Source organism: Thermobia domestica, chromosome 2 (assembly GCF_964235325.1).
Source record: "Thermobia domestica chromosome 2, izTheDome1.hap1.1, whole genome shotgun sequence".
NCBI lineage: Eukaryota > Metazoa > Arthropoda > Insecta > Zygentoma > Lepismatidae > Thermobia > Thermobia domestica.
The window spans coordinates 119,553,579-119,566,467 of record NC_137455.1 but is presented as its reverse complement, the minus strand read 5'-3'; the positions used below and the strand labels follow the sequence as shown (position 1 = coordinate 119,566,467).

The 12,889-nt window shown below is 35.1% G+C and overlaps 1 protein-coding gene across 1 annotated transcript in view; it reads right to left on the bottom strand.

The window, feature by feature from the left end:
- PheRS-m (Phenylalanyl-tRNA synthetase, mitochondrial) overlaps window positions 1–12,889 on the bottom strand; it is a 50,958-nt gene that overhangs the window by 12,700 nt on the left and 25,369 nt on the right. The window contains exon 5 of the mRNA XM_081745468.1: window positions 10,018–10,178. Within this exon, the coding sequence (XP_081601594.1) occupies window positions 10,018–10,178 (161 nt within the window). The remainder of the gene's footprint in view (window positions 1–10,017; window positions 10,179–12,889) is intronic.

The window sequence follows — 12,889 nt, the reverse complement described above, 5'->3', positions numbered from 1 at the left end:
ACCTGAGCATGGTGTGATTTCACTAGTGCGGCAAGGTCTGGTTCAATCTTCGTGACGCACATTATCACGTCATTTAAAATACTCAATAACTTCTTTTAACAACTGTCCAAGTTTTTTTTAACCAAAATTAGAATTCACTTTATATTTTTTATCATATGGCCCAAAATTAAGGGAGATATGAAGTTTGAAAATTTTCAGTCTCCATTTTGAAACAGTATGACGGATCGGATTCGATATTTGTAATATGAATGAACTGACCAAATTTGGTTTTAATCCATTCTCTTTTAGGGAAGTTACTATATTCATCACATACAAGAAATGGATTCTACTATTATAGAAACAAATGGATATCGTGAGATCTCCGCAATAGGTATATTAAATATCCCACACAAGAATATTACAAACCAGAAATTACAAGGGGGTCGCTGACAAGAGGATGTGATAGAATGAGGGTTGTGATAGGAATTAGGTTGAGAACCACTGCAACAATAAGACTGGTTTATCATACATATATAAACAAGAAAAACTTACTACATCAATAATGTTAATTACATACAACAATACAAAAATAATTTACATTAATGAAGCTATAAAAGTCCGCATATAACGCAAGTTGAGAGGTTGCTATACAGCCCACTCCCGCAATTGGTCCGGGGACTTAAGACATTAGACCATATATATATATATATATATATATATATATATATATATATATATATATATATATATATATTTCAAAAAAATCGATGAGCGGACGAGTATAGACACCTATGTATTAAATATATCGAATGCAAGCATCACTAAAATTGTGCGAAAATTGAGATAAATTAAAAACATTATTTTCGCTCAGTAGGGCCAGCTTTGCTTCTGGGAGGGTCCGGCCCTCCCTGGCCCCCTCTAGTTCCGCCTATGAATGCCCCTTTCTTCCTTAGAAACAGAGTTTCAAAAACCCTGAAACACTTTTTATTTATTTATTTTTAATGAAATGTCTCTCGTTCGGTGACGTTGAATGGCCTTCACGCTCCTCTGATTTATTACCATGCGATTATTTTCCCAATGACTTATTTGAAGCATATGGTCTCCTCCCACCTATGATGTCAGACTACAAAGGAATCGCAGTGTTTATAGTTATTATTATTTTAGATCATTTACAACAATCTATCTATTAAATGCTACAATAGCAATAAAAACGCCTCAGCTCCAACCTGTAACTTTAGATTTCAAACCATTGACTTATGGTTATTTGTGATTTCACGTTTAACAAAGACAAATATTTTAAAGTATGTGTACTTTAAAAAATATATTTAAATAAATCTTTTTCATAAAGTTTATTTCTTTTTAAATTATTGTTCAAAGCCTTTGTATTTTAACCCATTTAGAGCCTGCGTCCTATTTTTAGGAAACTTGATATTTTTATTCTATTTTTTTATAACTAAGAAGAGCAAGGTTGTCGAGTTCTGCTAATTACAGGGAGCAAATGGATACCTGTTCTAATGTACTGTAATTTTTGATACATTCTGTCATTTCCTTCTGTAAAAGACGGGCGCTTAAACTTACGTATGTAAGTTACTTTACTTTGGTATGTTTCGGGAAACATTATTTTTTGTTTTTAATACAAACAATGCATTTGTTTTATATGTATTAGGCAGCAATAGGTGTGCTGAAATCAGAATATAGAAAAAACTATTTTTCTTTTGTTATAATTTTCAGTGCTATAGATGTTGAAACATTAGTGTCATATAAATAGGACGCTGATGCAAAGCATTATAGTACGAAGTAATAAAAACGAATGTAGACCGACCCCCTTGATTTTTCCGCGTTCTTACGCTTATCATTCGTTGTTAAACACTTAGAAACATCAATTTTTGCTTTTCTGAATTGAACGCAACTTATCTCTAAGTTTTAGTATAGCGAAGTAAGTTGTAGAAAAAGAAAATTGCTGAATAATAATGTTCCAGCTTGGAGAAAAATGGACGCATCATACACAAAGCTTCTCCAAGTTGGTGTACAAACTGACAGGAACTAGAGCGAACTCAAGCAGAAATGTTATAAACAAATTATCTACAGAGATATTCTATCGCATTTTTAACAGTTACTGTGAAATAAGACTATAGTGAAGGAAACAGTTCGTTATGGTGTGGAGATAAAGAAAGATTATTTTCAGTTGTGCCCATATAAAATTTTGTTGTAAAAGTTTGATTTCCACTATGGAAAGAACATGAAGATAGAGGAGAGTGCTAACGAGAATATATATGATTGAGAAAATTTTTCTTTAGATTCCAGAGTGGTTCTCAATATGCTAGGTCTCGTAGATAATCCAAAAAGTCATGTGCCAATATATTTTGAAAATTTCTTCACAAGTAGATATCTTAGTGAATTGGGATTCAGAGCAACCAGTACTCTGCAAAGCAATCGTCTGTCTCTGTATCCATTGACTGATTCAAGAGTTGAATAAACATGCAAGGAATTCATATGAACACAGATTCGACTAGGATGGGTAAGTTCTTATTTCAAATAGAATTACAACCGACGTGTTGTAATGGCACAAATTTTGACAGCATACATCCTGTTTCGCGAACGACAATATCATGAACATATTGAATTGAGCAGCCTCACGTTATAATATGGAAGGTGTCGGCCACCTCGATTTGCTAGTTCAAATAATTAGAATTGATATAAGAGGCAAGAAGTGCTATTGAGTGATTTTACACGAATTATTAACATGATGATCCTAAACTCATAATTATGTTTATGAAACTTACTCAGTCCAATATGGATCTTCTAACATTTGGACGCAACATTTCTGTAAAATATATCAAACTTAGTGGTCATCTCTTCAAATGCATTCAATGATGTATGCGTCGCTGGAAGGGGTTACATCATGACGAAAAGGAAGACATAAAAATTATGCCACGATGATGGATGCGCTTCAAAACCACTATCGTACCGCGAAAAGTGTAATGTCACACTGTTTCAAAGCGTTTAGTGAAATACCATGAAGGCAAAGGAAAATTAATCTCCACTCAAAGTCAAAACACGTGAAACAAACTAGCAGAGCTTGACTGGAAATACAGAATTGTAATTATCTGCACTTCAAACATAACTGTTGGGTGTTCTAAATACTGGTATTTGTATTTTCTGTTTAGTTATGTTTCATATATTGTATTTTGTATAATTTTCGTAAATAAATACGAATATATATATATATATATAATATCAGGAAGACTTCGTGCTTCTATAGACCGGCCGTGGTCACTCAATGCAGTCTTGTCTTCTACTATCATGAGGCACTTTGCGATACAAATTTGAATTGCTTCACTAAAACAACAGAATGCAATTAGTTAGGAATATGTCCTCTGTAGTATATCAGAAAGGATCCTATTTATAGGACAGGACGTAAGTCACATCTGATGCGCAGGAAAAATCAAAATGTTATATTTTCGTCATACTTATACATTAATAAACTAAATGAACTTCTCAAAGTGAAAGAAATCAGGAAAATAATAATTTGGTCCCAAAAGGGTTAATAAACTTTCTCCAAAATCAATGCAAATAAATTGTGCTGCAATTTTTGGAGTTCTTTTACTCTATACGTTTGTGGCCAATCCTTTCGACAATGATATCTCGGAAACTACAGGCTCTAGAAAGATGACATTTTCACTGATCGATCGAACATTTTGCGTAGTTGTACAGTTCTAATTGAAAATTAAAAAAAAAAAAACATGGCCATTATTTCTTTATTACATTTTTACGGGTACACGAAGTGTTGGAATAAAAAAATACTAAAGCATCATATCCTACGAATTATACATTTCAACACAACATAATTGTATATATGGGTTGCATGCCCCTCAGGCGTTTGTTTCATGGCCAAATTATGACAAACGAAGGATAACCATTTCTCCAGTCTAAGTTGAATCTTTATTGTTTGGAGTGTTTTGCCCAATGAACACCATATATCATTGACATTATAATTAATTGTGTGTGCAATGTATTTGCTTACTACATGCTGCATGCAAGAAGAAAGAAAACACTGATCATACATGAATTAAAAACTCCAACCGGAAGTAGGCTCAAATGTTGCAAACGGTGCGACATATTGAAAAAGCAGTCGAAAAGAAAATCTCCCCCTTTACGGTACCTCTTGCCAATTTTTATCAAGACGTCTTTCACTTGTGTCTATAAAGGGACATGTACAAATGTGAGGAATAGCAAGGAGATTCATGCTCATATGTGATTGATGCGCTGTGTAGAGAGCGCAGGTTCAGCTAGTCTATATATTAAAATGCTAGATTTATATGTTTGTCTCCAATCCTTTCAACAATATGATCTCGAAAACCACAAGTGCTAGAAACGTGCCGTTTTTGCTGATCGATTCCAAACTTTGTGTAGGTTGTGCAGTTTTAATTGAATATCTTAAATAACGTGGCCGTTATTTCTTTATTACATTTTTTAGGGTTACACTGGAAGTGTTGAAATTAAAAAAAAAAAGCATCATATCATATGAGTTATACATTCCAACATAACATTGCTGTATATATGGGTTGTATATCTCTCAGGCGTTTGTTTCATGGCCAAATGATAACGAAAAACGAAGGATAATTTCTCCAGGCTAAAATGAATCTTGATTGTTCTGCCCATGATTGTTCACTATATATCACTTACATTATAATTAATGGTACACGTAATGTTTTGCTTATTACATATTGCATGCAAGAAGAAAGAAAACTCTGATGCCCCTGATGAAACCAACGTCCCTTTATGATACCCGTTGCCGATTTTTATCAAGACGTCTTTCACTTGTGTCTGTAAAGGAACATGTACAGATGTTGTGAGAAATGACAAGGAAATTCATGCTCATATGTGAATGATGAGTAGAGAGAGCAGGTTCAGCTAGTTTCCTTTAAAATTCAATCCGCTGATTTAAATAACTAGGAAAAATTCGTTGGTCTATATGAATTTTAAACAGATGGGACTTTAAATACTTTATTAGATCCATGGATCGGTACTAGGGATTTTGTGTGTAAGGTGGTTGGATGGCAACCAGCAGAACTGATGAGAATTACGCTGAAAAGCTTGTGGTAATCTGTGTATACATCGAACTGGGATTTTTAAGATGTCACTTTGAATAAAATGTGTGTCCTAAGGGAAAGGATTGGATTCACATTGTAAGTTAAAATAGAGTATTTCACAAGCTCTCATGTAGAGATTTGAAGTATGAAGTTCTTTAAATAAGTGGACCTGCCCAGCGTTTCAGAAAATTTCGCTTCTAAGAGTGAGGAGAGGAGGAAGCAATATCTATAACATTTTTCTCAATATATACAAACTATATCGATGTTGTCTCGATTCATTATCATGGGAAAGGATTTGAACTATTTCAGATGAATTTTGAAAAGTAAGTAGTTAGACTTGGCTTAAGATGGGTTTATATAATTTCATTTCATTTCAAATACATATCCTAAGGGGAGAAAAGAAGTATATTTATACCTTTTAAATAGTTTATATAAATCTATTTTTCTCGTGCAAAGAACAGAGATTTCAGCTAGTTTTTCTATATTGCTTTCTGGTCCATGGTATAGGTGCACGGTGGCTCAGTGGTAAAGCGCTTAGCTCTAGTGTGTGAGCTCCTTGGTTCGATTCCCGGCCAAGTAAGTTTGTGGTGGAAAACATGTTCATGGGTTTTCTCGGGTACTTCCGTTTCTTCCCACATTTTCATTCCACCAACTCTTCCATCATTATTCACTTGCTTAATCATCCGTCTCCTTTAGCTTAATGGATATAATCGTGGGACGTTAAACTGAAAGATTTAATTCAATTTAATTTAATTTGGTCAATGTTATATATTATAGACAGTTTTAATTTTGTTTAGGGAATACGTATATATGCTTGCAACATTTCATAGCAGTGATATATTTTATAATTTTTCGATTGGATTAGGATGAACTTCCTAGACATAACATTCTTTCAGGTGACTGACAAGTATGTCAGTGGAAAATTATTCATACCAATGTAGCTTTGTTCTCGTTACAGCAAGTGGATCTTTTCCCTCACAATTTTGCGCACTAACATTACTATTCTCTCTATTTGTATTCATTTCCTTTAGATTTTTTTTTTTTATTTTTTACCAGTTTTCGTTTCTATTTTCTTTTCTTTATATTATACTTATTTTCGATCATGGTATGGATGCCTTCTGTAAGCAAATTGGCAGATAGTTGATTACTCTCCTTACTCGTTGTTATGTCGTCCTTTCAAATACTCCACACAATAAGTGAATGATTTTGAAACAAATGGTACTCGTTGGTAAAACAAAAAAAGTACCCCCCAGGGATCGAAAGCGAGAACACTAACCACTTACCCACAAGAAACATTGAGTCTATTACTAGGGAATAATCGTTATACGTTGTAGAGGTACGCTGGGAAATGGTAAATTTCAATATTAAGTCAAGTTACAGGAGAAATGAATGCACCTGGGCAGCTCTATAAAGAGCTTTTTGTAGTGGCTTCGAACTTAGATCTATTCCTTTGAAAGCGAGAACACTAACCACTTACCCACGAGAAACATTGAGTCTATTACTAGGGAATAATCATTATACGTTGTAGAAGTACGCTGAGAAATTGTAAATTTCAATTGAAGTCAAGTTACAGAAGAAATGAATGCACTTGGGCAGCTCTATAAAGAGCTTTTCGTGTCGTGGTGGCTGTGAATTTATTCAAAATTAGTATCTTGTTTAGTTCCTATTAGCTTCTATTACGGCTCGTAGTCACCTTGTTACGGAGTTAACTAAGCTGACGACATATTGGTGTTCGTGTGCCACTTTTCACGCATTAAGAACTAGCTTTCATAATTCGTTAGCTCTTCTTGGTGGGTTGTCAGGCCAAATTTCCTGTAGAGTTCTAGCAACTTCTGCCCATAGATTTTCCATTGGATTCAGGTCAAATGCTCTAGGAACTCAGTTGACTAGTTAAGGAAAAAAAAATATATCTTGAAAAAGTTCAATTCAAGGATCCTTTTTATTCTTTCGTGTGTAAAAAGCTTTGAATTTTCTTCATATATATTTTTTACTAGCTGAAATGCACGTTCTCCGCAATTAAAGGAAAGGTTTATGGAGAACACTCAAAAGCTACATTTAAACCCTCACGCCTCCTTAAAATATGCATTTCAATTGAAGTATAAAATCCCAGATGATCTTATTGTTAATTAGGCCCATATTCAACTATTCATTTTCAAACGCTTCAACTGTTACCTCACTTTGGCCATTTCTTGAATAAAACTGGGAAATCAAAATACGGACATAGAAATTGTCCACTTTTCTCTTTAGAAGCGAAGGTTTCGACACGTCAACTTATTTTTAATAACCAACCTATATTCCGAGCTTTATCTTGCAAACTTAAAGGCTAGTAATATACTCTTTCCTCCTCCCTAAGAACATCAATTTTAATAAAAGTGACATTATAAAACAATAGCTTGGGAACATACTATGTTCATAGCAATTAATTTCAAATAATGTATCCATTTCCCTGTGATGATAAGACAACGTCGATCTGAATGTGTAGGAAAAGTTATTTCAAATTACTCCTTCCCCCCGTAAATGTGGAATTTTCAGAAAAGCTGGGATTAGTAATCTTTTATTTTTAAATAAGGAGCTTATACACTCAGTTTTATTTCCCTAACTTGATGAACTCTTGTGAAATTTTATTTTTTGCATTAATTTTGAAGCCTCTCTTCTCCTTATCATACGCATTTCCTCTTTATTATACGAATGACAAAAACCCGGCCAAAAATATTTCCAACGCATCACCTGATTCCTCATGATTATAAGACAGACAACCTTGATGTAATATTTGATGTATTAATAGAAAAAAAATCGTACACTCCCTTCTTCTTCTTACTAAAAGCGGAATTTCCAAAAACGTTGAGGCATGTGTCCACTTCTTAACAAGAAGTTTATACACCAAGTTTCATCTCCCTAACATGAAGAGCTCGTGAGATACTCTACCTTTGGCCCCTTAGGACACGCATTTTAATAAAAGTGAGATGACAGAATCTAGTCCAAGATAGGTATTATCTGTTACTTTTTTCTCTTTCTTTTTGCAGGATTGTATATTTTGCTCCCTGTAATAATGGAAGATACGGGAAAATCAGTTCACGTAAGCATTTCATTGACCTTATTAAAACTTTTAAAATTGTTAATCTTTTTATATATATGGTTTTATTTCTGGCGGTACGGAACCTTTTTAATGAGAAAGGAATATTTCCTCTTCTGTCGTAAAAAGAAGTTGAAGAGAAACTTCGAAAATACCAAATAGTAAATATACAGTTTTATTGAAACTCAGAATTTTTATTGTTTCTTCTTCTTTTTTTTCCTTTTCTTTCTTTGTAGAGAAAGAGTTGCGAATCTTTGTTCCTTCTTGATGTCATTAATTGTATTCAGAGACTAGAAATATTTGGGCCCTTATGTCTCTCCCTCGCTGGCATGTCCTTGGCCTCCCTTTTTTGCAAGGTAATATGAACCATAAAGGCTCTGAACCGACCAGATTTTTTTCTGAAAAGACTGACCTCCCACCACGAAATAATCTCAACAAATTTGTCTGTCGATGAAATTCGACTAAATTGAAAGCCAGTACAAAAATTCTGCTGGAATTCCACTTCCGTACTTTCTCCGTAGAAGAGTCTTTGCTCAGTTCTTATTTTATGTATACAATTAATTGTTTTTATTCATTATTAGGAAGAGGATTAAGTGAAAACATTCCCTAGAGTTTTTCGAAAAATTTATCCATTAACTTAGCAGAGGTTTGTAGAACATGTTGGTAGCATGATTAGTATTCTAAGAACATTACGTGAAAAATGTACTAATGTATGTTCTTGAAATTCAGTATTTGTGGAACTCTTGATGCCTTTTGAAAACAAACAACAGCAGTTTACTTTCGCCTGTTTACAAAAAGAGAAAAAGGCCAAAAACAAGGCCAAAAACAAATCACTAAGTAATATTGATTATCATTACATTTATTACATTATAAATTAAGATGTAAGAATCAAACATTTTTAAAGCATCTTTATATATATATACTACGTAAGATTTTAGTTACAAGATAGTGATATGCTACTTGACATTATAAATATTATTGTTAATAATAATAATACTAATAACCTGAGAGGTATGCAACCTTTTAACCATTATGAACCTGCTGTCCAGCGTACCGGTACCTTTATATTTAGAAATAAATCACTATATATATATATATATATATATATATATATATATATATATATTACATTTGCAATTGCAGATTACGCAACACGTAACATAACAGTGAAGAAGGAAGGAGTAAGAAGGAAGGAAAACAGAAAAATTGTTATATGTTAAATTCCACAGAATAGAAATAAAAAAAAAATCAATTGAATGTTTAAATTTTATCGCAGGAGTGTATCACGTGAATATTTGGCATAGTAAGTATCGTTCTTATCTACAAGTCGACTGTTTCTTGTTCGAATCTTCACGAAATACACTTTTTTTCTTCTCATGGAAAGAATAGCTAAGAAAATGCATTATTACAATTTTAGATCTGGTTGCATCTTATTCGATTTTTTCTGACTTTTTTGCTAAAATAAGGTAGCAAGTATAATTCTAGACCAAAAGTAAGGGTATTTTAGATTTTTATTCTATTAATAAACACGAACGTAACGAGTTTCTATCATTTGATTCAACTTGCATACGCATACCACAATAATATCATTCAATTTCCACACCTGTCTGTAGCTAAAGTACAGGGAAAAAGAGGATTCGTAAGGATCTAGGGTCATTTTTTTGGACTTCAACTTTGGAAGGCAGTTTCACTTTTTATGACCAGAACTATGCAATAGAAAAATCTACTCAGGGATGAATGACATAGTTATCCATTTCTCAAGCTGTCTACTGTATTTTATTAGTCAAGGCCAAAAGTGATAGGTATGGTTCTTTTACCATTAGGTGAATTTCTATTATAATTCTTACTGGACTATAACATAAAAGCACATACCTTATACTTAATTGGTGTATCAAGATTATCAACTTGAAACTGAGACAGAAAACCAGTATCTTTGCTCCAGAAAAGACGAATGTCTGGTATTTCATACAAGCACATGGCTAGTCTTTCTAATCCCAAACCAAATGCCCAACCAATACTTTCGCCAGCACCACCTGCAATAATAAATCATATTTTGATCTTACTTTACGTTCCCTTTAATATGCATTCCTTCTAAATAAACACACACATATATATAAACGAAAAAATCTCCAATATTAATATAACATAAAACAGCTGACAGTGACATGCAATCATAAAACATACTATCAGGAAACAGACGAACTACTACACACACAGAAATAAGTATAAATTATTACTGAGATCTTTCGCTGTCTCTTCATGAGACAAAGAGAGGAAAAAAGTATTAAACTGGCCTACCGTATCATGGTCAGTGAGTTTAGCTTGATTGATGAGTTGATTTTGGGTTTAACGTCCCGTTCAGCACCGAGGCTATATGAGACGTGGACCTACTGATTAACGTGGAATCCGAACCACATGAGCTTCCGCCAGGGATCGAACCCGGGTCTCCCACGCCACAGTGAGTTTAGCGTCCCTTTCAGCACTGAGGCTACACGAGACGTGACCAAACCACCGTAATGCGTCGAATTTCAAGGCTGTCCCACTTAGACTAGCGGGAAAGACTTCACGTGATAAGTGTAAGTGTTTCATATTAAATACAATCCTCAAACCAATATGACGCTGAATTTGCCATTGATCAGATCTGTTCTATTCATTAACATTTATTTTTCTTCCTTACCATCTCCCTTTCTTTTTCCTTATATAAATATATAATACTATCTTGTAATGTTAAATATTCGATATAAGCACCAGTAGCATTCTCCACTTACTTCTGTAATCGTTTCGTCTGGAATGGTCTTGATTGACTTCCGCAGGAACTTCGGAGACACATGCTACCAGAACATGATGCATCCAAAGCTTCAATCTATCCAGCGTTTGTAATTTGATGGGATATACCTATTTCTTCATTTAACCGGCAAAGAAGTCGCGCATGGCTTGATGTCGGACTTTGGTTGTGTTTGGATATGGATTTTGAAGAGCAAAAACGATAAGGCATTGAGAAGTGGTTTCTTGGAATTTATCCAGTGTCCCCAAAATAGTTTCATTTCCTCCGTTAACTATCTAGTCAACCCGGAAGTAGTGGGAAGTAGTTAGAACTTAACCGTTAGTAGTGGTGTGGTTTATCATTACCTAACATAGGTTGGTGCGAATATTTCGTACTTATCTTTCTTTATGCACATATCTGCAATCGCTGAGGCGCCTACTCCATGAAGTTTAACATACTATTCAGCACCAAGGTTATATGAGATGTGGATCTACAGTTTACGGTGGAATCCAAACCACTGTAATACGTTCAAATTTCTAGGCTCTCGCACTAGGAATCGAATCCGGAACTTCGTGCACAATTGACGTCGGTCTTCTTGCTAGCCATTCAGGTAGACCACGACGACCTGGCCAACGATTCAGAACTTCGTTAATTGCAAAATAAAAAGATGCATCAGCTTGCTTGAAGATGAAGCTGTCGATGTCGAAGTGGACACAATATGCCAAAATCCTGTGGGATGAATGGGTAACTAACTGCGTTTATGAAGCCAGAAATAAAGATTAAGTCTTGTTGCAAGTTACGCCGCACTACATTGTGAATTTCGGTTGATGCCGCATTTTAAAACAGAAATCGTAGATTTCTCTTATGTCCAGCAGTGAGTATCATGTCTCATAATACGAAACAAAGCTTCGTCACTCTGAACAAATCTATTGTTTATCCCAGATGGGGGAAGTCTTCGTACTTACCAAGTATATTTCTCCATTTGATTATCAAACTCTTTTTATGATAACTCCTGACAATAATGAGTGGTTTCCAGGGATGTCCCTTACTTAAAGCAGTCTCGATCGTGTGGCATGTTAGGTCCACTTTCACAGGTGGCCCTGCTAATTCTGACGGTTCTGTTATACTTTTCCTGTATTAGTTTCTTATTATATTGAAGAGTAGGCTAGTGGTCAGTGTTGTTGCTTTGGGAGGTTTTGGGTTTAAATCCCGCGACCTGTCATCTAAGAAGATAATGGAAGATTTTTGAGATATCCTCAGCTCCACTAGGCCAATTCCGGGATAACACTTTCAAGCAGCCCTTGCCGAATTTCTTCCACTTCTTTTTTCCGTTGTTGTATCCTTGATTTTTAACTATTCCTGCATGTGAAAGCTATTTTTTCCAACTTCCATTACGCCATCAGAGAAGAATTATGTGAGATGATGAAACGGGAATAAAACATAGCTGTTCATTGGATATCACCCATCCACCACACCTATAAACAGACTCTGCCATTCAATCACTGTGGAGTGGTGAGCGTGAAACTATATCGAATGCAATCGAAGCGCCCACCAAGTGTGAACTACGTGACGCAGTTCGATTTCTCCAGGTGGAAGGGTATTATACAGCTGCAACTCATTATACAGCGGGAGCTTAAGTGATGACTGTGTCCACTAGCGCTGCAGAGAGCTTAAAGAACTTATACGTTCACGACGAGAGTAGCCAAAGGTGAAAATCTGTGACGGGAGACAACCTTGATGACATGCCGGTTAGGCTAAAGGAGACGGTGATTATGAGAAATGGATGAAATGGTGGAATGAAGAAAGTGGGAGGAAACGGGAGAACCCCGAGAAAACCCACGCACACGGTGTTTGTCCACCACAAAGTTCACTTGGCGGGGGCTGGGATCGAACCCGGGACCCCAAGCACCAGAGATGAACGCTCTACCACTGAGCCACCGCGGCCCCCTTGGAGAAGTCGAGTTGCATCACACAGTTCAT